Raw genomic sequence first — 25,167 nt, forward strand, 5'->3', positions numbered from 1 at the left:
GGCGCAAGCGGCCCAATTCCTTCTTTCAGAAAAACTGTCTGCTCATTATGGACTCAATGAAGACACACATTTCGGAAGAGACAAAGAAATGTCTCGCATCCGAAAAGACGAGACTTGCGATTGTGCCTGGTGGCTTAACTAAATTATTGCAACCTTTGGACCTTTCAGTCAATCGCGCATTTAAGACTCATGTGCGTCGCTTCTGGGAGTCGTGGATGTCTGCTGAAAATCACACATTTACAAAAGGGGGCAGGATGCGGAAAGCAACTTTTAGCGTTGTTAGCGAGTGGATCTTAAATGCTTGGAATAAAATTCCGAAAGAAATGATCCAAAAAGCGTTTCAAAAGGCTGAATTGATCGTTACTGATGGACTTGCCACCCCTAATGTGTCTTCGGACGATGAAAATGATTCAGATATTGATGAACCTTTGCCGCCCGAGATTTTGGAATTGTTCCAAACAGACTCGGAGGGCGATGATTTTGATGGGTTTGGGGATCTGTAAATTTTCTGTCTTCTAGTATTTCTTTTGTATATAGTTTTTTTTTTTGGTAAATAAATAATATTAATTGTCATTGTATGTAAAATGATTTTTTATTACAAGGTGAGTGTTCATGTTTATTTACTGTTAAACTTTATGTGTATTGCTAAATATTTTCCAAATTATCACCCTTTATTTTGATAATCTTACATCTGTGATAATTTTTAAATAGTGCGCGGCGTTATTCTCAGTGCGGCGTTAAACTTGCTTTCTAAACAAAAAAAAAAGACTTGCCTGCGGCGTTATATACAGTGCGGCGATATACCCGGAAAATACGGTAGATGATGATCTGAAAATGTAAGATAATTAAACAATATGAATTATAGAAAAGAGGAAAGGGCGTGGAATTTTATTGTGTTTCTTATTTGAATTGATAATCTGAAAAATGAACGTAATTTGGATTATAGTTTGAAATTATTAAACTGTGTAGTGATTTTATTTGAGTTTATTGTTTGGATAATCTAAAACATTAAGATAATTTAGATTATGGAAAAAAATGTGTTATGACTTAATGAAACTTTGTTTTTGATGCTAATACTCAGAAATGTTAAGTTATTTGAATTATGGTTAGGAAAATCTAAATGTGGAATGATTTCATTGTGTTTTGTCATGTTGTTGACCAGGAAAGTTAAGTAAAGTTAATTTTCATTGGATAAATGTACATTTATGTGTCACCAGATGTTAGGGTGAGGTATATTGTCTTATGTGGGTACACAAACCAAAATACACACCAAAAGTTAATTTCTATTCCCAGAGCTCTTGTGCTAGTATATGTACATTTGCTGGAAATGGAAATGCTAAAATGTGGTGTTTGAAAATACCTGGAAATGTGAACATTATGGGTTTGCAATGCAATGCTTCATAGCATTTCAAACCAGAGGGAGGATGTCAGCCCTTTGGCTGATCAAGGTAGCACGTGCGGTAATGAATGCCAGATGGGACAGGTGTCCCACACATGGAACTGATTTGGTCAGGCCGGAAATGCCAAGGAACCAGCTATCCGTGGGAAAATGATAAGAGACATTCTACGCTGGAAGTCGAGAGTGACTGGTGGTCTTAGCCGAAGTCTGAGCTTAGTTATGATTTATAATTTCAAAAAGCTGTAAATATTGTAAGATAAATAATATGAATAACCCAGGCATTGAGTAATAAAAGTTTTAAATAAGAAAAATGAGCTCCAGCGTGTAATAATTACACAAGAACTGCACAACAATGCACATCAGTAGAAAAGAAAAAGGGACCAGGAATTCACAATATGCTTAGACTTTTTATCCAACCCCTAATTTTACGTTTTCTTCCTTGGTATGCTTTTCATCCCAGGTTTGACAGAATGCACTAAATTGGGGTTCTACTCAAAATGCATGTGGAAAACCTAGCAGAAACTAAAAGAAAACAATAACCAATATAATAGTTTTAAAAAAGGAAAAAAAATCATTAACAAAGTGAATTCCTAGCAACTTTAGATTATTAAATAGCAGTTTATATAACCATGGAAAAAATTATAAGGACAAACAAATAGTCACCCAATTTTCGGAGAACATTTCCACCAAACATTCTCAATCAGCTTACATCAAGAACTTTGAAATTCGTTAAAATGCATAAATTTTAAAGGTTTCCTCAGTTTGCCCTTGGAAAAAATTATGAAGACACGCATTTTCTTTAGAAATCACAAAAAAAAAAAAAAAAAAAAAAAAAAAATGCATATTCAGTCATGTCATAAGATAGTTTACAATAACACAAAACTTACGAAGTAAGATTGTACTCTTTATCTCATTCTTCATTATGCCAGCAACACACAACTCTCTGAATATGAAAAGGAACAACTTATTTCTAACAGAAAGTATGGAATGAAGAATTATTCGAAGGTGAAAAAGCAAGGAAGTAAACAGATCTAAAACAGTAAATTATAATTTTTGGATGAATCTAAAAGAATACAGCAAGAAAAAGCATACAGGTAGGAATCCCACCATTACTAAATGCCAGAAACAAGCAATTATCCCTCAAGCTTGCTTTAAAAAAGAGTTCTACTTAAATTGAAAGAGAAATGAATGTACCATGCACTAGCTGAACAGTGTGTAACATTCTGCAAAAGAATTTCAATGTTATATGCTAAACTACGGTCACATTATTTACGGTAAAAATTCAAAAGAAGCTTAGATTGCAATTTGCTAAGAAGCACGTTTCTTTTGGGTCTCAATAAAATTATGTCATATTTTCTAATGAAAAAAAATTTAATTTGTACAGACTAGATGGTTTTCACCAGTACTGGTATGACTTGCAAAAAGACAAACTTTTTTCTTTTCAAATGACAATTCCCAAGTGGGTCTATTATGGTGTAGGCAGGTTTGGCAGCCAATGGAACAAGACCAATAGTGTTTATCCGAGATTGCTTGAATCCAGTATCATATGTTGATATACTAGCTGAAATTTATCACATGAATCATCCCTTATCACAGGTGGTGATTATTTGTTTTAACAAGACAATGCAAGTCGCAATGCGTCTTGTGCATCACATTTATAGTTCAAGGTCGATTCTGTGCAACTTCTGGACTGGCCGACAAGAAAACCTCATTTAAACCCCAGAGAGAATTTGCATGGCATTTTAGCTAGAGAAGTATCTAAGAATGGGACACAATATGCAAATAAAGACAACTGACATTGCTTGGAAAAACATTTATAAACAAACTTTAACTGAAGTTTCTGAGCCAATAACTGAATGATTAATAAGGGTAGTTGAAAAAAAAAAAGTGATTTTGTAGAATATCAATTTATTTTGGACATTTGTGTTAATGAATGCATACTGTTTTCCCATATTTCACATAACACATGTCTCAATATATGATTCAACAATTTTATTGTAGTTTAATTTCATACTAAGAGGTTTCTACAAATAGTAATTTATGTTTGATTTTGTTTGCAGTTGATGACTACTTAATGTATAATACTCATTTTTCAATGTGTCCTAGTATTTTTTTCCATGGCTGTATATTACTTTTTATATATTACACACTTCCATAATATACCAACACATTTATCCATTAATTACATTACCTCTTGATGTTTGCTCAAATTTATCACTTTTTTTCTTTCGTTTCCACTTCCAAGGCTTAAATAATCTTCCTAAGGCTGATAAACGACTTTGTTTATTCTCCATAGGTGTTATAGAAGTCCTTGAATTTGAACCAAGGGAACCTGTCCTCATGCTACCAGTTGTTTTTTTGACAGCAGCTATATCATGAGCAGCCCAAAACAGAAAACATTAATGCCAAGGCAATAAATTACAGTTACAACCTCTGAAACTCTACAACACAAGAGAAACAGAATATACTACAACTCAAATGAATATCAAATTACCAAGGCTTCACATTTCATGAAGCAAATATACTTATGCTACATTAAAAATGATTAATAGAAGAGTTTTTATGTTATTCCTTATTCCTTGGCATGTTTAGCTAGTGTTTCACCTTTTCAAAAGTTTAACATATATTTTCAAGTTTGGATTTTAAAGGCCCGAAATTTGCTCCATCATTATGTCACAATAGTTGATAACTAATGGAAACTGACTGGCCAAGCAGTTCTTGACCAGTCATTCTTCGATTACCTAAAGTTTAAACATAAAAGTAAACAAACAAAAAACAAAAATCCCTTTAATAACACATTTTTATCACTAAGTGCACATTCAATCATTAGAATGAACACATTAAAGACAGATAAAGTTGACTCATTTCTATCCTTCTCCTATTTATTGGGCTCTCGACAGATTTGAATTTTGTGCCAAGGGAAAATATGGAACTTAATCTTAACTTACATGTGAAAATTAAGATTGCACTGATTAATTGGCAGTAATTTTCCCAGCTGCCAACTTTTTTACTGTCAACTTTAACCAATTTATCAGCGGAATGTTTTTATTAAAATTACTTTAGCCTTGAACAAGAAACTATACTGAAGGAATTTACTACCCCCACCAATAGTTTTGAACTATACTGCCATGCTAAGCACAGAAGTCATATCTGCACTTTTTATCAAAATTGAGTTTTTGTTACAAGGTAGTTAGTTCTTTGTAACATATTTTACCTACATACAGTGTTTTATGGTCATTTATGAGTAGAAATATGTTTTAAAAAATTCTGAAAAAGTGAAATCTGAATCAAATATATGTTGGCGTAAAACTTAAAATAGCAGTTTCTCATTTTGGGAGCTCAACTGCAGATACCACTTTTGTGCTTAGCACGGCAGTATAGCTGTCGTGCCCCAATTCAATTCAAAATTTACAAATTATCATGGTAAGGGTGTGTATTTTTTAGAAAAAAAAAAAAATACAAATGAATAAAAGAGGTTAATGGTAAAATTCAAAATGAAACTGAAATTTTAAAGGAAAAAGAGAACAAGATCTTGAAACGGACAACAGATTTTGACAGAACAAGAACAGATTTTGAAAAAAAGATTTTTAGGGACCTGAAACTAAAAAAAGAGACTTTTAAGAGCAGGGGTCTGGCCAGAGGAAATTTGGGTCCGTTAACGGACCTTTCACAAAAATCTGATCAACCAAAACGGACCCTTCACAAAATTCTGATAAACAAAAACGGATCTTTCACAAATTGTTTATTGGAAGAGCAAATCTCAAATCAAAATAACGCAGCATGTTTGGAACCTTTTTTAAAGTTATATTAGAGGTATCAACTTATACAAAATCTACTAGTTTTGCAAAAGAAAAAAAAAAGGTGCTCTTGTGAAGCTCCTGCAAGCGATAAATAACTACTAAGACCTAATAAATGCTTGTTGTTGGTTTCTATGAAAGAAATTAACAGCTGAAAGTCAGTTTGGCTTACACTTTTGCTTGTTTGTTTTATGCAGCGTTGTTGTTGCAAACTTCTCTGAAAAAGTCAGTGATTTAATAAACAATAATATACAGCGAAATGAACTTAGGACTGCAAAGGATAGTAGGGATGGGGATGGGTGAAATGTGATCGCTTTAGATAGGGTTACCAACTTTAAACTTATCGTCACTTAGCATCTGGCGGGTGCGATGTTTAACCCTTATACCATTATTTTGGGAGAAAGTTATATGGGGTTGATTTTTCGATGCTAAAAAGGACAATTAATTTTAAATGAACTCTTTTATATATTTATTTTTTCTTTAGATGTCTACATTTTGAAAAGCACAATCTTTTTACATTCAATACGAGAATCATACTTTATTCTTTTTTCAAGCTATCTTCGCTTTATTAGGATGCAAATAAATGAAAAGTCTTTTTATTTTTGTATTTATGTGCGTGTGTTTTGTATTTATTTTTTGTACGCTTATTTTAAGTTTTTAAAGAGGAATTCCATTTTCTTTTATGAGTCAAAAAATTAAATGCTGAATCGATGGTTTATTTTTTTATTTATTTATTTATTTTGATTCAACTGTGTACAGACATTAATGAAATGTTTATCATAGGACTCTAAAGTGCAATTCTAAAATACTTTTATCAGAAATATCTTTTTTACAAGTCGTTTTTATACTTTTGATGTTTTCACTTTGAGGATTGCGATCTCTTTGCATCCGCTATGGGAATCTGATTTTTCAAATTTTCGATGTTTAGTACGCTTTGTTAAGAGGTAAACAATTAAAATATTTTTAATTTTTGTAAAAATCATGGAGTTTATAAGTTTTAAATGAAATTCTATGCTTTTTAACAATGTCTTGGTTCAAAAAGTTAAATGCTGAACCCCTGCCTGAATTTCTTTGTTACAATTATTTTAAATACTATACATATAACATTTCTAGTATAATTTAACATAATGCAGAATGGTAAATAAATTTTGATACTTGAGGGTTGCTCATCTCCCAGAGTTTAATGCCGCCCTTCCCTACCCCAATACTCGAAACACACTCAAGAATGATATTCTCAACAGAAAAGAGGGAAAACACTCAACATTAAGTGTCAATAATGCAGTTTGTGCCACCTCAAAATTCAAAAATTTCTTTTCTACAAAAAAAAAAAAAAAAAAAATTGCAAAATTTGATTTTTCACAAAAATAATTGATTATTCACAAAAAACGGACCCTGTGAAAAATCCTGGACAGACCCCTGAAGAGAAAAGGGGATCAGCTGGGAGTTTTGCATTCATTTTTGGGGAAATATTTGGTGCTTAATCCCCAAGGTAGAAAGGAGGAATCCAAACAATTAGCAGAGAAACCTGAAATAATGAGCATAGCACCATCAAAGTTAAATTTCAACAAGTGGCAAATAGTCACACAATTTAAAAGCAAAAATTGTGACATAATGGCTCATATAAAATAGCTACATGAATCAGTTGCTATAATAGATAGGCATTAACATAATGGGTAATGAGAAGTGCATCTGAAAAACACAGATTGCAGTAGTCGACTTCAGCAAACTTGGGTTGATTTACCAAATTTTTTTATTCACACAAATAGCATTGTACCAAGAATGAACAAATATGCATTAAGTTACCACAAGAGTCAAATTATCTGAAGTTAATAAGGTTCTTCTGTATAATTTTACTGGGAAAATTTACAAGCAATGAAGCAACGTCCAGAGTCACAAATTTTTTCAAACTCTCAAAAATCTTTTTTTATTAAAACTGAACAACTTAGGTACTGGAAACTCTCTAAAGTCCGCATTAGTATAGTGTTTTTCATGATAAAATAAAAGTATTAAGTAAAGAAGAAGTTTTTTCTCAGTAGAAGGTTACCTCAGCTTTAGACATACTTGCCAACCTTCGAAGAAAAAAAAACAGGAGATTCACTACAGGTATATAGGTGATTCACCAGCGACATATCTTCACAACAAACTTATTAAATTATGCTTTTAAATAACATGAATACTAAATTCAAAGTGAAATGGGTATTTTATGCAGAGATAAGCTAATTGGTAGCAGCATAAAAAGTATATTGCAAAGGAAACACCAAATAATGAGTGAATTTGCTTAAAGTTTCGTACATTCCCCAGCCTCTACCAAAAAAGTAGCTACAAAAATTAAATTACTAAAACCCGAATTTTTTTTTAAATCAATATATAACGAAAATAAAATATAAAATAAGTAGTTATCAGGTAGCACATGTTAAAATATCTGAAAACTATCAAAATAATCGAAATATTTTCAAGATGCAAAAGGATTGAAATCTGCTGCAATATTCAACAAAGCATGTGCTTCGTTCAAAATACAATGAAGAAAGCTTCCAAAAAATTAATTTTTACTAAATGAATTATAAATTGGAAAAAATCTTATTCCCTGACAGATTAGAAAAGGGCGCTATCTATTGAGAAGAAAGTGAAACTTTTTGACGATTGACTGAAAAAACTTCAAAAACCGGAGAAAATCGTAAACAACGGGAAATCGGGAGATAAATGCAAAAAAGTGGAGTCTCCTGTTAAAAACAGTAGAGTTGGCAAGTATGGCTTTAGATAACAAAAAGTGTGTGGATGTTGTTTATATTGATTTTCAAAAAGCTTTTGAGAAGGTACCACATGTTGCTCTTCTAAGCAAACTAGCTGATATAGGAATAGGAGGAAAAAGTTCGAGGAAAAAGCTTCTAACCCAAAGTTTACTTTGGGTTAGAAATTGGCTCACTGGAAGGAAACAAAGAGTAGTTGTGAAGGGAAATCATTCTAAATGGAGTGATGCTTTAAGCAGGGTTCCTCAGGGATCTGTTTTAGGGCCTCTTTTGTTTATTATTTTTATGAATGACAATATTTCTGGAAGCATAAATTGTTTTGCTAATGATGTAAAAGTTATGGAGATTGTAGAAAATGAAGAACAAGTAAAACAGCTTCAAGAGGATTTAGAACTAAGTGGGCAGATAAATGGGGTATGGCATTTAATGTAAGGAAATGCCAAGTGTTACACTTAGGTCATGGAAATAAGGGTACAAGTTATCGTTTACAGGGTTCAGTCATTAGTTAGGCATAAAATTTTATTGATCTGGGTATCTTAACAAATCAGGACTTCAACTTTAGTCCACTGTGCAGCATTGCAATTAACAAAGCCAACAGAATGCTTAGGTTTATCAATGGATCTATTTCAAACAAATCTAAGAAGGTTCTTCTGCCTTTATATAGGAGTTTAGTAAGACCTCATTTGGAGTATGCTGTTTAGTTTTGGTCACTTTATCTAAAGAAAGATATTTCTGTATTGGAAAGGGTTCAAAGAAGGGTAACTAGACTAGTAAGGGGACTTTCAGATTTAGACTGATACCACACTTAATAGGCTTAATATGTATAGTCTGGAGCAAAGGAGAGTCAGAAGGGACATGATTCAGTTGTTTAAATTTATCAAAATGAAAGATGTTAATGGATTAAATTTTTGCACGGAAAGCAGGATGAGAGATCATTACTTTAAGCTATTTAAATCTCAGGCTAACCTGGAAATCATTAAAAATTACTACTTTAGTAGGGTCGTGAGCACTTGGAACAGCTTACCGGAAGAGGCGGTACTGAGCAAGGGGGTGGATAGCTTTAAGGGGGTTATTGATCTTCATTGAGGACTAATAAATTGACTAAGGACCAGCCTAGCTGGGCCCAGAGCCTGTTACTGGTCATCACATTTGTATTTGTATCAACTATGGAGACAAATTTTGACAGTAAGTATATATATAATACAATAAAATCTTCGTAGCCCAAGAGTTAAAGTGTAATTTTATTAAATCACCCCATGTATTTAAACAAATTTTCCATAAAAGAACTTTAATGTAATCAGTCCATTAAGATGGCAATTAATTTTGTGTACTAGGAAGCTAGTTTTTCGAAAATTTTCATTTCCCCTTTAATTCTTTTTATTTCTTGTTTTTCTAAACAAATAACCTTTCATTAATCAGCAAAATTAAGGCTATTTTCCACACCATGAGTAGTGTTTCGCTCTGCTTCTTTTTCAAAACCATTTTTTAAAACATCATGTATGCTTGGATGCATACAACCCAAATTCAAAATAACAGAATATCAGAACTCTTTGAACAAAACTTGTCAGTGAGTCGGGAAAAATAAACGCATGCAAATTAAAAAGACTAAAACTCCTTATTCATGAATAGGTGAATCATTTTTAAACATTTTTTCAGATATTATTTTAACAATTTATGGATCATTAACACATTGGAAAAATAGATAGATTTTTTATATGGGTCAAAAAATTAGAATAATTTATTCATTCAATGGGAATTTCAAAAAGTAGCGAAAATATTTTCATACCTGTCACCCTATAGTTACAGAGCTTGGCGCCCTGATAATTTTACGCTCTTTTAAAAGCATTTATTGCTCAAAATGGGTCATCAAGGTGATCAATAGGAAAAAAAACGAAGTTACATATTGTATCACTTCTTAAAGTTAGAAAGAAAACTATCCAACTCAATTCAAATGAACATTTTACAATCTATGGTATGTAAAGTTTTAAAGGAATACATAAGGACTGACCAACTAAAAAGTAACTGAAATAAACGAGGAAGAAAAATTGTAACACTTGGCTGAGATGAACCCAAATTAAAGTAAATTGTCCTAAAATAATGTATTGAAAAATGCTTTTTAGGTCCATAAGTGTTGGACAGAATGCATAGTTATCTTATCCACGCCCACTACACTTGGACGGTTGCACAAACTGCAGTTTCAATTGTGGATCTACAAAGTAAGACCAAAGATAAACATGAAGCAGAAATGTGCACGACTCTCCTGGAACAAAGATAAACTCAAACAGGGGCAACAAGGTTGGAAAAGTATTATATTCAGTAATGAATCTTGTTTTGAAATATCTGCGAACAAAAAAAGGTGTTCGGGTTTGACATTAAAAAATAAAAGCGCATGAGAAATCTTGTGTAAGATGTTCTCCCCACTTTGACACATCCTTCTTGGTTTGTGGGTTCATGAGGGCTGCTGGAATTGGGAAGTTATGTATATCTTAAAATAAAACAATGTGTGACTTCCGCTGTTTATCAATAACAATGCATGATACTTCATCTGAGGCACAGCAGATACACATTAAGTGACACATTTAATTTTTCAGCAAAATTCTACTCTGCGTCACATCTCTAAATCAACTCATAGATTTTAAACAGAAAGAGGAATTTCGGTACTAAACTGGTCAGGCAACTCTACCAATCTCAATACGATCAAGAATTTATGGGAATGTCAAATCTTAAGAAAGCGGTTCAAGAACCTGGTGCGCGCGAACAAGATTGAGCCCGTTGCCGCATTGAAGAGGGTATGGAAACTGTCAGAAATGATTAATGTAAACAGGTGGTAGAATCCGTGTGAGAAAGGGTTAAAGCATTGAATCCAATAAAAAATGACGAATTCTAGTATTGATATTGTTTTTTTTTTCTTTTTTTTCTTTTTTGAAAGTGCTTTTCCCCCTTTATTTTGAATATTCTAATTTTTTGACTCAATGTAAATCTTCATCACTATAAACTTTTGGATTATTCTGTCCTAAGATTATTTTTAATTGAGTATATTTGAAATAAAATGTACACTTTAAGGTTTAAGAAAGGTGGCACGTTCATTTAAATACCTAATTTGCACAAACATTTGGTTAGAATAAACTGTTTTGCAAAAAGTAGGAAGTATTCTATTATTTTGAATTTGGGTTGTACAAAGACTGGACAAAAATTTTTAAACACCAACTGTACTGTGCAAATTAATTGGGAGAAGCTCAAAAATGTTCCCAAATGTTGTTTGATTGTTATAGATTAACTTAAGGCACATTATAGCAATCTGGATATGGAATACAATCCTCTTCAAGCTTGAATGAGGTCCAGTATACAGTTTGGGCCTGTTTTGTTCATTGTCTTTATGAACGATATTCACAAAAATATTTCTGGGAACATGAATTGTTTTGCTGATGATGTCAAAGTTATGGGGACTGTAGAAAATGAAGAACAAGCAAATCAGCTGCAAGAGGATCTAGATCATATTACGGAGTGGGATGATAAATGGGGTATGGCTGTTAATGTTGGGAAATGTCAAGTGCTACATTTAGGGCATGGAAATAAGTGTACAAGTTATTATTTGCAAGGTTCAGTCATTAGTCAGGCAGACAAAGTTACTGATCTGGGGGTCCTAATAAGTCAGGATTTACAGTTTAGCCAACAGTGCAGCATTGCTAGCAACAAAGCCAATAAGATGCTTGGGTTTATCAATAGATCTATTTCAAATAAATCTAAAGAAGTTCTTCTGCCCTTATATAGAAGTTTGGTAAGACCCCATTTGGAGTATGCTGTTCAGTTTTGGTCTCCTTATCTTAAGAAAGACATTAATGTATTGGAAAGGGTTCAAAGGCGGGCTACAAGGCTAATAAGTGGACTTTCCCACTTAGATTATGATTCCAGGCTTAGAAGGCTAAAAATGTACAGTCTTGAGCAAAGAAGAGACCGAGGGGACATGATTCAGCTGTTTAAATTTATTAAAACGAAAGATGTTACGGGGCTAAAGTTTAGCACTGAAAACAGGACAAGGGGTCATTGTTTCAAGCTATTTAAATCTCAGGCTAACATGGATATTAGGAAAAATTATTATTTTAGCAGGGTAGTGGAACCTTGGAACAGCTTACCGGAAGAGGTGGTAATGAGCAAAGGAGTAGACAGTTTTAAGAGGGCCATTGATCTTCACTGGGGATTGTAAATTGACTAGGACCAGTCTAGCTGGGCCCAGAGCCTGTTGCTGGTCGTCACTTTTGTATTTGTATTTGACATTGATTACACCAAATTCGAACATAAATTTTTTTATCTCGCTTGTTTTGATTATCCATGATTGCTTTCTTTGTTGAGCAGTTTATTTTACTCAGACGTCTCTTTACATTGCTCCAAAAATTTTCGAAGTGATTTACTTCAGGAGAATTGCCAGGCCAATCCAAAACTGTTCATTTAAGTTGGAAAAATATCTTTGTTATTTTAGAAGTATGGCATGGAGCAAGATTTTGTTGAGAGATACCAACACTACTAGCGAACATTTGCACTATAGACAATTTTTCTTTCTATTATGGAAATGTATTTTTTGGGGTTCATTATCCCTTCAACCTGCCAGGTGCTTCCAGAAGTAAAATAATCCATAAACACCAGTTTCCTAGGGTGCTTAACTCTTTGAATAAGATGTTTTTCCCTGATGGGTTCTCCTGACAAATCTTGGTCAAAACCCTTGCACAATAAAATGCGTTTCGTTGCTGAATACAACCCTCTTCCTGCCTTGTGTACTATACGTAAGATTATACCAGAAAAGTTAGGCGGAGGGGATAATTTAGACACAAAATCTCTCAGTAATATCTTTTCAAGGGTAACAGTTCCTCCCCCCCTCTACGAGACTATAGCATTCCCAGATTCAAGGCAGGTGCCTTTCGTCAGTTTGGTCGGTGAGTCTCCCCCTTTTTCCATATAATACTAAAAAACCCCTCTACCCTCCAAGGGCCAGGCCACTAGTTTTTGATTCCAACTAGGCTGATATGGTATCTTGTCAGCCCTGGGCATACAAAAGAGCTCTTTTGAAAACATATCTATGAAAGAATGAAAAATGTTTGGGGTTTGTTTCATTTATAAACTGATATTTCTGTTGACTAGGGGTCAAATGTAGATATTCGTTATTTTATATCTTCTAAAATAGCAAATGGAGTTTTTTTTTACAAAATGCTTCATTAAAAAACGAGTTAATTTTCTCAGGCAGGGTGGCGACAGTAACTGTGAAAAAAAGTTCCCTGACTTTTCCTGATTTCCCTGATTAAGTTCACCAAATTTCCCTGATTTACGTTACCAATGATAATGGTTTTCTTTCTTTGCTTTACTTGAAATCCATTGTATGTTTGTATAAAATTCAGTATTTTAAACGTTTTAAGTTATGTAAAGTTGTTGAACTAAAGATATATTTTAAAAAGATGCTACTTTTTTTAATAAAATGGTTTAAAAAAGAAAAAAAAAAAAACAAGACAATTTTTTTTTGTGTGTGGGGGGGGGGGGGAACACCTTCAGAACAGTATATTACATTTTTTACAATGGAAAGATTATATAAAATTAAAAGAAAAAAACTTTACTTCCAGAAACCACTTAGCATAAGAATTTAAGAAACTATTAAAATTACTTTTAAAAACAATCTGTGTTTATGATAGTTCAAAATAATTTCAATTAGTTTTCAGTTCTAAGTTTTCAAACAGCATAATAATTGTTGCAAGAATAACAAGTAATAGTGAAAGAATAGAAGTAATGTAGTTATTCTTCTAATAGGGAAGTTTTCGATTTTTCAATTTTATTTTTATATGATAGAGTAACATGTATGAACATCATAGGTGAAAAAATTTTTGCGATACAATAAGTAGTTTTTTTTAAATTAATTTTTAAAGTTCAAGCTCTTGTGACGTCAAATGGCATAGGAAGTGACGTCATCCCCACTTCCGATAGGGGAGAAGCGAAGGTCACGCATTCGACTTCGAAGACGAAACGTAATAAAAGGCTTTCTCCTCGCATTTAACTCCTCGCGTTTCTGGAACATTAAACCTCTCATCCTCTCGAAAATATTTGAATATCTCATTGGTGTTACTTGAGGAAGATTATTTAGATTGTGCTTTAACGAATCCGGCCTCCATAGTGTGTTCAAAAGGATTATTGAATTTCTAAAAAATAAAAATATCAGCGCGCTCAAAATGTTCCTAGCGAAAACAAGGGATCTTCGGCGGAAGGCTGCCCATTCGCGCCCTGTGACGTAGGCTCGTGACGTTTCAGAAGCGCGCACTTTTGTGCGTGGATTTTTAAAAATTCATTAAAAATCAACCACGGTGTTTTAAAATTCGGCGATGGTGAATTTTTTAGTTTTGAGGGTCAATTAACAATATCCAATAGCCAAAATATGAACATTTAATAGGTTGCAATTTCCCTATTGGAGTGAGGTCTTAAGCGGGGTTCCTCAAGGATCAGTGTTAGGGCCTGTTTTGTTCATTGTCTTTATGAACGATATTCACAAAAATATTTCTGGGAACATGAATTGTTTTGCTGATGATGTCAAAGTTATGGGGACTGTAGAAAATGAAGAACAAGCAAATCAGCTGCAAGAGGATCTAGATCATATTACGGAGTGGGCTGATAAATGGGGTATGGCTGTTAATGTTGGGAAATGTCAAGTGCTACATTTAGGGCATGGAAATAAGTGTACAAGTTATTATTTGCAAGGTTCAGTCATTAGTCAGGCAGACAAAGTTACTGATCTGGGGGTCCTAATAAGTCAGGATTTAAAGTTTAGCCAACAGTGCAGCATTGCTAGCAACAAAGCCAATAAGATGCTTGGGTTTATCAATAGATCTATTTCAAATAAATCTAAAGAAGTTCTTCTGCCCTTATATAGAAGTTTGGTAAGACCCCATTTGGAGTATGCTGTTCAGTTTTGGTCTCCTTATCTTAAGAAAGACATTAATGTATTGGAAAGGGTTCAAAGGCGGGCTACAAGGCTAATAAGTGGACTTTCCCACTTAGATTATGATTCCAGGCTTAGAAGGCTAAAAATGTACAGTCTTGAGCAAAGAAGAGACCGAGGGGACATGATTCAGCTGTTTAAATTTATTAAAACGAAAGATGTTACGGGGCTAAAGTTTAGCACTGAAAACAGGACAAGGTTGTCATTGTTTTAAGCTATTTAAATCTCAGGCTAACATGGATATTAGGAAAAATTATTATTTTAGCAGGGTAGTGGAACCTTGGAACAGCTTACCGGAGGAGGTGGTAATGAGCAAAGGAGTAGACAGTTTTAAGAGGGCCATTGATCTTCACTGGGGATTGTAAATTGACTAGGACCAGTCTAGCTGGGCCCAGAGCCTGTTGCTGGTCGTCACTTTTGTGTTTGTATTTGTATTATATAACTAATTAACATATTTATGCAAAACAGATGAAACCATTTGACAACCATTCATAGGGAGCTTTTCTCTAATCAAGAACATAGGTTTTAATGAACGAATACAGCATTTTAACAATAAAAAAATAAAGATATTTTCTTAAGTACACAAGTTAACTCTATTTCAAATGATTTCAGTATGTAATGAGAAAAAATCTTAGATTGCTTTTGTAACAAACAACTTTGAAATGCAAGGGAAAAAAAAGGGAAAAAAAAAGCAATTAGTTAATTTCAAAATATATAAAAGAAGAATACAACTTGGTTATAAAATTAAAGAATCACTAAAGTCTGAAGAAAAGAAAACATTTATACTCTGCGGTGACAACAAATAGTATAACGGCAAAAAACAAAGTTTTTTTAATTGAAAGTTCAATTTTAGCAATTAAATTAAAAACGCGAAGTAATAACTTTTAAGCTTTTATAGTATTAATTCAAAAACCAAAGATTTCTTCTTGAAATCGTGATTATAGTACGCTAATTACTTTGAGACAATGGAATAAAGGCAATGGAGCTAAAGCATAATTGAAGGCTTCCTCTTTGCCTGTATGGTTGTTTATTTTACGTAGCATTGAAAGCGTAAAAGGAAATTTCAAGCTAGGTAAAATAAACAACCTAATAGACACAAAAGCAATCTTAGGAAGTTCATCCTGTGGTTAATAAGTAAGATTCAATACTTTGACGTTGAGGAAAAAAGATGCACAAATATGTGGCTGTGTATAATCGCACCTCATTAATTTTACTTTTATTTTTTGAACAGATAATTGGCAGAAAATGCGTAGGGAATTAAGAGTACTTAATTTTGTAAAGAAAAAAAAAATTTTCTTCAAAAAAATCAATTTTCCCTGATTTTTTGTTATTTTTTCAAATTTCCCTGATATTTCCCTGACTTTTCCCTGATTAATAAAGTTCCCTGACTTTTCCCTGATCTCCCTGATTTCCCTGATCTGTCGCCACCCTGTCAGGGATTAAACCCTCTAAAAGAAGCATTCTTGAAATTGGAGATATGCAGGCTCAATCAGATCCAACAAGAGGTCATGTCAACCTAGTCGGAAACTAGGGGCCCAGGCTTTTGGTGGGGCTGAAGACACTGACGTAAAAAAAGAAAGGAAGAGAATAAAGCAAAAAGAAAAAAAAATAGAAAGAAAGAAAATAGGGTGGGAGGAGGAGATTAAATTTTTCTTTCAGCCAGAGTTTTCACAAATACACAAATGTTCTGTAGTCACTATTGATAGAGTGTAAGTGTGTGGTAAAATAAGTGTCAATCGTTTTGTGAATGACATTTTGTATTATACGTATGTAGATTCACCCCCCCCCACACAGAAGAACTAAGGAAGCATGGACTAAGGAACTAAGGACTAAAAGGTGTCAAAAAATGAGCAATTGAACCTCATCGAGTTTCCAAAAATTGTTGTCATAAATGAAGAGTAAAAGCTGTAAATAAATCGCAAAAGAAGGTTCACTACCTTTTTCCGGCCCCTAATCAGGATTGCCAGAGGCTAAAAGATGCCCAAAACAGAGTAATTTACTCTTATCGAGTTTTCACATTAAAAAAAAAAATGAAGGTAAAAATATTACAAAACCAATAGTATAGGGTTGCCCAAGCAAAAATGGTCCGATCGTAGGGTTGCCCCCATTTGAAGTTTCAATATTGCAACTTCGAATAGCGTTTGTAATATTTTTGCCCACATTTTTTTAATATAACTTATGTGGAAACTCGACGATGGTAAATTACTTGTTTTTGGGCACTTTTAGCCCCTGGGAACCCTGATTAGTTCACACGCAACAGATAGGCAACCTTAAGCGTTTTGTTAACAACTTTTACTCTTTATTTATAATAGCAATTTTTAGAAACTCAATGAGGGTAAATTACTCATTTTTAGGCACTTTTTAGCCGGTGAGGGGCAAGCTATCTTCCTTTTTATGTTCCTTTTAGCTCCTAACAACCCCGATTAGGGACACAAAAAAGGTAGGCAACCTCACTTAAGCGTTTTATTATCACCTTTTACTCTTCATTTATGATAACAATTTTCAGAAACTCGATGAGGGTAAATTACTCATTTTTAGGCTTCTTTCAACCCCTGGCAACCCTGATTAGTTCAAGTGAATTAGGTAGAAATTCTTATGTTAGCGTTTTATTTGCAACTTTTACTCTTCATCTACGCTAGCAATTTTTGGAAACTCGATGAGGGTAGGTCAAGCCTAGTGGGATTTTGGTCGTTTTTCATTACCAATGAATTTATCTGAGCATATTTGAGGCATTTTTGACATCAAACCTACTGTTCACAATGTGATTATATTTGAAGATGGCTTTGTGCAATGAACACCGCGCAGTACCATTTTCATCTTCCCCATCACTTTTCCAATCTTCCATTTATGAAGAAAAATGAACTTTCTTGCCCTATATTGCGTATTTTGCTTGCACTGAACCCTACTCCATATTGTGCGCTGCTCTAAATTGATTTTCATTCTTAATCATGTGCATTAACACAGAAAAAATTATAATTTAAAAAGTTATTATAACTTCCAACGTATAAGAACGGTGTAATTTGATTACTGTAGCACTGTTAAACTTTTCCAGAACATTAAGACAAGCAAAGTCTTATCTTGACAGCTGTAGTTCAGACCAATTTCTGGACACAACACAAAGCTTCAACTCTTATACAACTAATTCTGACATTCACTGCAGATGTCGAATGTGTGTATCAGGCAATAATCATGAAAATATTTAAAAGCGAACCAGAAAATTGCAAAAACATATGCAACCTTGTATAGAAGTACGGAACGAAAGCTGAAACATTAACCAAATAAAGCAGATAATAGTATTAGGATGTGGAAACCAAGATCCAAAGGGGTGAACAGTTTTGGAAATTTTTTACCCAGATTGAAATTAATGATTAGTTCATTTTTATTTTCTATTTCACAAATGCCGGGTCAATTAGCCATTAGGTCATTAAACCACGGGCTCTCCAATATTTTTCAACAACACAATTAAAATTAGTTAGTGTGGAGCAATCGTTTAGATGAGCAGCATCCATGATTTGTCTAGAGTTACATAAAGTGCAGGTCAAAGAATCCATCAAGTGAAAACAGAACAAATAGGCACTGAGACAATCGTGTCAAGTTAAGTCTAAAAACCGCCACAGCAGCAACTCGAGGAGAATTTGGGATACAGTGAGAAGTATCGCACAGTTTTCTCCAGGGTTTACCTTCAGCAGCCCGGGAAGCAACACGACGAAATGCATCCCTGTAAACCCTCTTGATGTCTAATCCAGCAGAGTGGAGTGGCAAGGCTCCATGAGACCTTTGAAGAATACAAGATTCTTTCTTGGCCAAGAAGTCAACTTTCTCATTTCCGGGCAGACGACAGTAGGATGAAATTATTAGTTCAAGCTTATACATCTAATACAAATACAAATGTGACGACCAGAAACAGGCCCTTGGCCCAGCTAGGCTGGTCCTAGTCAATTTATTAGTCCCCAATGAAGAATGGGGACTAATAAATTGCTTGAACAAAGTTAAGAGTTATTTTTTTTAAAGCTGGACACTTTTGATAGTTGACGTCTTCAATTTTCGTAAAAATTTCAGGATGTGTTAGTGGTACTATGATAAAAAAAGTGAAGTTTCTTTTTTTTAAAAACTGATTTTTTTGTCATCAAAGAGAGCTCAGGTGCCTCCATCTGTAGGAAACTGGGCCTAAAAAACTACTTGTGTCATGCGTCAGCACCTTAATGGTGTCTCGTGAAAGACTGATGACTTGTGGGGGAGCACACTAGGTCTGGTAAAGACCGAATGCTTTCTTACGCAGCCCCATTGAAAATTAAAAAAAAAAACTTTTTAAGACAAAAAATACAGCCAAACCTGACATTTTAAGAAGGAATGCATAATAAATTGACCTAAAATTCAAATTACACTTTCACATTTAACCCCCATAATTTACTTAAATGTATATGTAATAGAGGGAACAGAAAAAGTCAACACTATTTGACAAGTACTATAATTTATGTAAAATTTTATGAGTTGGAGCTCTTTAAGAAAACTTCGTATTTTTTTTCTAAATCAAAATATTTCAAAATAATAATATCGCCCATAGAAATGTTCAAATCAAATCCTCATTTTATATTAAATTTGAAAAATAAAGTAACAGAGGGGACATGAGATGTAACAGAGGGAATGGCTTACGAATTTTACTGCATTACATCAAAATATCATAGTCAAAAATGACTTCTGTTGTTTATTGGAGTATATAGTAGAGTTGATGTGATATATGACATCTAAAATCATGCTACGTCATTATCAGGAGTGCCCACCAGTGGGGGAGGGGGGGGGGGGGGCATGGTGCATGCTATGGCATGGAAACTTTGGTGGAGGGGGATAATTTTAGAGGGCTTTTGTTCTCATTTTGGGAGAGGGGTGCTTTGTAGCATTTGAGGAGGTATGCCATCAATTTTCAGAAGAAGGGGAGGACAAGCAATTTTTGGCAAAGCACAAGTTTAGTTTTGGCATGCTTATAAACACAGATTTTTTTTTTTCCAGATAGAACTAGAGTACTCAATCCAAATATTAAGGATCATTTAGGAAAAATCATAAAAATTATTTTAATCTTCAGAATAGATCAAAAGTTTGTAGACTATCAAGACAAGAACATTCTAGAAAAAACACAGGTTTACTTCATTCAAATCTGCTTAACAAAGCAAAAGAAGTTTATTTCTGCATTCATTCTACTGTTGGATGATATTAAAAGTAACAGGGACTCAAAAACTATGCAGTTTTTTCAAAAAATTGACAATTTTTTTAGAATCTACCGATTTTGCTGCCCATTTCAGTGCAAATTGTAGAGAAATCTAAGAATTTTGATCAATACAGCAATAGATGCATGAGTAAGAGGACTCAAATATCATTTGCTCGCATAGTAAAATACAAAAGCTCATTACTATAAAGTAGGTGAGATTAGCCTCCAAAACTTTTTCTTAAAAATACATAAAACAGTGAGCTAAATTTTAAAAAAATCAAGAAATCTATTAGGAGCAAAATATAAGGTTTGGACTCTGAGTGACATCAAAATCCTGATGGTGAAAAAGGGATGTCAAGATGTTAGAATGAGAATGTCAGTTTTTCTGCCCAAATCTTCTCAAACAAAATAGATTCGGTACAGATGTGATATACCCCCCCCCCCCCCATTTGGCGACATCGGATTTTGTGCACAAAAATTGAAATATTTTTCTCACCAATGAGGCGATAATTTTTTAAGCATGCCAAAACTAGCCTGCGTTTGGCAACGCGAAGGCAATCTTAGATCTGTTCAAACTTGCTTAATTTCAGCAGTTCCATGCTAGAAAGATTGTTGTTTTTTCGTGCCTATACTTTATAGGAAAGCTTAATTTGTGTTGGTTTAAACTCGGTAATTGTGTTTTGATGAATAAATATTAGAAAATGCCAGTTTCTTCAAATTTGAGCGTTAATTAAGAGTGAAATCCAACTTTTGGTGTGTCTTGGTAAGGAGTCATTGTTTCATATGTTGTGTTTCAGCCTGAGTACGAGGATTTATACAATAAAAACGTAAGTTTTTCGTTTTTTAGAATTCAAAAAAAAAAAAAATCTCTCACTCTCACGAAATTCTTTATGTTTTCACAAAAGCTTGAGGATTTCTTGTAGTTTTTAATTTTATGTTAACTGCATGTAAATTTTTTTACAAAAAATGTACCATTATTTTATTCTAAAAGTTCTTATCGATGCCAAGAACTATTCAGTTATATTCTGTAAACGTGTCTCCTTTAGGTACTGAATTTCTGAAAATAAGTTGATTCTAGCATTTTATGTAAATATGAAGGTGTTATTTTATGTAAAATATAGTAGATTTTTTTGGTATGTATTTTGAAAGCATTTCTGGATACCAAATTAATGCATGGTATTTTTGTATTGTTTATGTTTGAGATGTTCTCTCGAGACATTTTTACTTTTCATACATCGAAATTTGAATAACTAAGCGTTTTTTTTTTGTCTGAAATAGTTATATTTTAGGGATGTTTTCCGCTTTAAACAATGCATATTGAATCGCTTTGCTCTTTTTTAGTAGAGTTAAGAAAAGTTTTTGTTCAATGAAATGCATAATGCATGTTGGAAAATAGCTTTTATTTCTATTGGAACATATTTCTTTGGTGAGCTGTGATAGTAATTTGTTAATTTAAGCATTTTAAATACCTTCTAGTAATTTTTCTTTGTGTACAAAAACTTTTCTAGTGTATGGTATTTTTGAAACAAATATTCCCGATTTTTTTTTTGCTGTGATTTCATGTTGTTTTTATATATATTGTGTTCTGAAGTGCTTTGATGAAGTTTTATCTGAATTTTTCCTGTTGGCACTAAAAAAGCATTGCTAAGAACGACGTATGCTATATGTCATCACACATCGTTTTCTTGGTGACGCTTTCTTGGCGCCAACATGAAAAAGTCGCGAAGGATGGGGTATATGACATTAGTTCCATAGATTCATTAGTTCCCCTGCCCTTAGGATTAGAAGAACTTTAAGGAAAGATAATTTTAATGTAGGAGAAAAACTTTAAGACTACTTATTTACAAAATAAAAAACATACAGTGCCACAACTCCATTAGCACACATTAATGAATGATAATGATTGAAAGGTCATGGAGCAAACTCAGGGCCATTTTCCTTTTTGTATTACATTGACAATATGCATTTAATACATTTTATCACCTTTTAAGTCAGTTTTTTAAACTTTGATATCCTCCGATCGAGTTCTGGCAAAGTTAATAACAGTTGATTTTTAAAAACAGCTAAAACTTTACCAATAATGCCTTAAATTTTCCTCCTTCACAGTTCAGCTATTGAAAGTGTTACAAAACAGGTTAGTGTGTCAGTAGATTAGTATTTATGGAAAAAGCAAGCTATGGATTTATATTAAAACTTATACTTGTGATCACAATGTCAAAACTAAGTCTGAAGTCTAACTTCAAACCTTGATTTAAAAGTAGAAACCTGTTTAAAATCATAAATTGCCTATATAATTAACATGGGTTGGTGGATGAGAAAGACAGAATAGAACATGAAATACAGTCACCTTTTTGTTCTGGGCTGGTTCTGTGATAAATTATAATTGCATTTCCAACTAAAAACTGCACTGTGCAAATTCATTGCAAAAAAATAATAACCGGAGTACAAAAGAAGAAATATGGCAATGAGCAAAAAAAGCTACATAAAAGTCAATTTTTCGTTAATTTCGCGAAAATTTAAGGCTTATGTACGAATTAGAAACTGTAAAGAACAAAAATATTCGTAAAAATATGCAAAAAGAATGTTAGAGAGAAGCACTTGAATGGTATTAGAAAATAAATTAAAAACTTTAATTTTCGTTAAAAAAATTTTAAATGACCATTTTTTCCAATTTTTGAAGAAATTCAAGCCTTGGTAGAACCCCCAAGGAGTTAAGTTCAAACTGGATAATATTTTATATCTGTTTTGTACTAACCAATACACAACTTTTGGGGGTATTGCAAATCGAGATTCCAACTTTTATTTATTTATTTGGGACACCCTAATGTGCACAGTACATGTTTCAGGGAAAAAACGAACCTGTTTTGCAAAAAAAAAAAAAAAAAACGCACACACATTTTTAGCATCCAGCAGTCACATATTGTATTTTGTAAACGCATGTTTGCAATAATTTTGCAATACTGTACTTTAATAAAATGTTTTTATTACTTATTGTTACATTGCCATTTTCCAAGCAGAAAGGATCAGTATATTTCAAATAGAAACATTTAAATTTTTTATCCTTTTTATTTACAGCATAACACAACTTTTGCATTTAACATTAACTCTGCTTAGAAAAGAAATATCCTAATGATAAAATAGAGTTAGGTTATATATACCAAAGTAGGGATTGATTCAATTATAAAAATATTAAAGTGCTCACTTAGAGTTAACATACCAAAATATATAATGATAGTTCTGTAACAAATCTCATTCAATTCATTATTTAAAATGAATTATATTATTTAATGAGTTGGGGAAAAAAACGTTCTGTGAAATTCATATCAGAGGAAATTTCAGCAAAAAATAACAATATTGAAATCAAAGAAAGTACACATATCAACTGCACAACACAACACTTAAAGGAATTAAATAATGTATGCTGACCATTATGATTGCCTGTTGTCAAATTACACATCTTCCAATCTGAAAATGAAGATATTCTACAATGGTAAAATATTAAATGCATATGTGGTTTAGATTTTTACAGAACAATATAATGACATATTTACCTAGCTGGGAGCATTAAGCTTTGTTAAATAAAAATTAATTTTTAATTTAAATTAAACATGCACCAATCATCAATGCAATTAAAGAAAGTACAAATGGGACTTATGTACAGACTCAAAATAAACGATGAAAAATATAATAATTGCAAATCAAAATTATCGGAATAAAAGAGAACTAACCTTCATCGCGCCGTATTTGTGCAAGCAATAACGCTGTCGCTTGAGGATCGCTATTACTTCTCTGGCGACGATGGCCCAGTATTTTAGATTTTTCAATACCACTTAAAGACACAGACATATTAAATACAAAACAGTTATTTTAAATTCACTGCTTCGGCGCATTTACGTATTAAACGATCTGTCACAGAGTGAATACATGAGGAGGAAGATTTTAATTATATCTATCATTATTGCTAGGACCATTTATAGTGCAAGAATTGATAAACATGGCATACTGAAGAAAAAGTCAGCAAAATTAGTAGAATTTTACGTGTGATTGCCGGCATTTGCTAATACTTGTTTTCTCGATTGCATGACAGTTTTTGCTTTAAATTAAACCAGACAGAAGTCACCATGTTTATGGATGATAGCGACACCTGCGGGTGAGATTCATAAATAAAAACAAATAAAGATAAATAAATAATAGACAAATAAAAATTCTAAAAATGTTTTTAAAAGTTCTCAAATGTAAAAACACATTTTTTAGTACTTATGTGTCATACTCATTTGAATTTCGTTTAAAGCTGAAATGAAACTTTATAAAAAAAAATATTAACTAAGAAATTCTAAGAAGAAAAATTAAAAAAAAAAAAAAACCAAAATAAGAGAATAATCTCAAGAGCAGTAATAAATACCGTCCAAAAGTGTTTTGATAGTTTTCCCCCCATATGTTTGAAAAGTGGGGCCTTCGTGGACAAGCGGTGGGAAGCCCTTGGTCTTAGGTTGCGTTCGCATACCTCAACCGGTCGACCGATGACTAACGGCACCACAGCTTATTAACTGTTTGCTACCGATGTCGCGAAATGGGAAGATTGTGCGCCGCAGATTGGGTGCCGGGAACATTGGGCTCCGAGCGTTTCGGGCCCCATCAGGAACTTTGGGCGCCGAGCACTTTGGGCGCCAGGAACATTGGGCACAATGTGTTCGGCGCCCAAAGTTCCCGGCGCCCAATGTGCCCGATGCCCAATCTTAATAGACCGAGAAAAGGGATTCGGGATTTCTCCATCGTAAATTTTCGGTCTTTAAAATTAAAATTCGAACGGTTCAGTCCTTTTTTGGCTTTCGAAAAAAAAACCCTACGTTCTTTCTCGGGTGCCCAAGTACCTCCCTGCCAAATTTGGTCGAGATCCGACGATTGATGATGTCTTAAGAACCCAATTTTAATTTATTTCTGGTGTTTAAACAAAAGGGTGGGGCTGGGAGGTGCGGGGCTCTTTTGGGATTTTTCAAAATTGAAGTCTTTAGAGGCTCAATTTCAAGCTTTATTTTGCAAGACTAGGGAAC

At 33.3% G+C, this 25,167-nt stretch overlaps 1 protein-coding gene across 1 annotated transcript in view; it reads right to left on the reverse strand.

The window, feature by feature from the left end:
- LOC129218233 (phosphatase and actin regulator 1-like) overlaps positions 1 to 24,147 on the reverse strand; it is a 32,281-nt gene extending 8,134 nt beyond the window's left edge. Inside the window, exons 1-3 of the mRNA XM_054852457.1 lie at positions 23,845 to 24,147; positions 23,543 to 23,581; positions 3,591 to 3,767 (exon numbers count right to left, since the gene is read on the reverse strand). Of these exons, the coding sequence (XP_054708432.1) occupies positions 3,591 to 3,767; positions 23,543 to 23,581; positions 23,845 to 23,962 (334 nt within the window). The 5' untranslated portion in view covers positions 23,963 to 24,147. The remainder of the gene's footprint in view (positions 1 to 3,590; positions 3,768 to 23,542; positions 23,582 to 23,844) is intronic.
- Positions 24,148 to 25,167: the final 1,020 nt, after the last annotated feature.

This window comes from Uloborus diversus, chromosome 3 (genome assembly GCF_026930045.1).
Source record: "Uloborus diversus isolate 005 chromosome 3, Udiv.v.3.1, whole genome shotgun sequence".
Lineage (NCBI taxonomy): Eukaryota > Metazoa > Arthropoda > Arachnida > Araneae > Uloboridae > Uloborus > Uloborus diversus.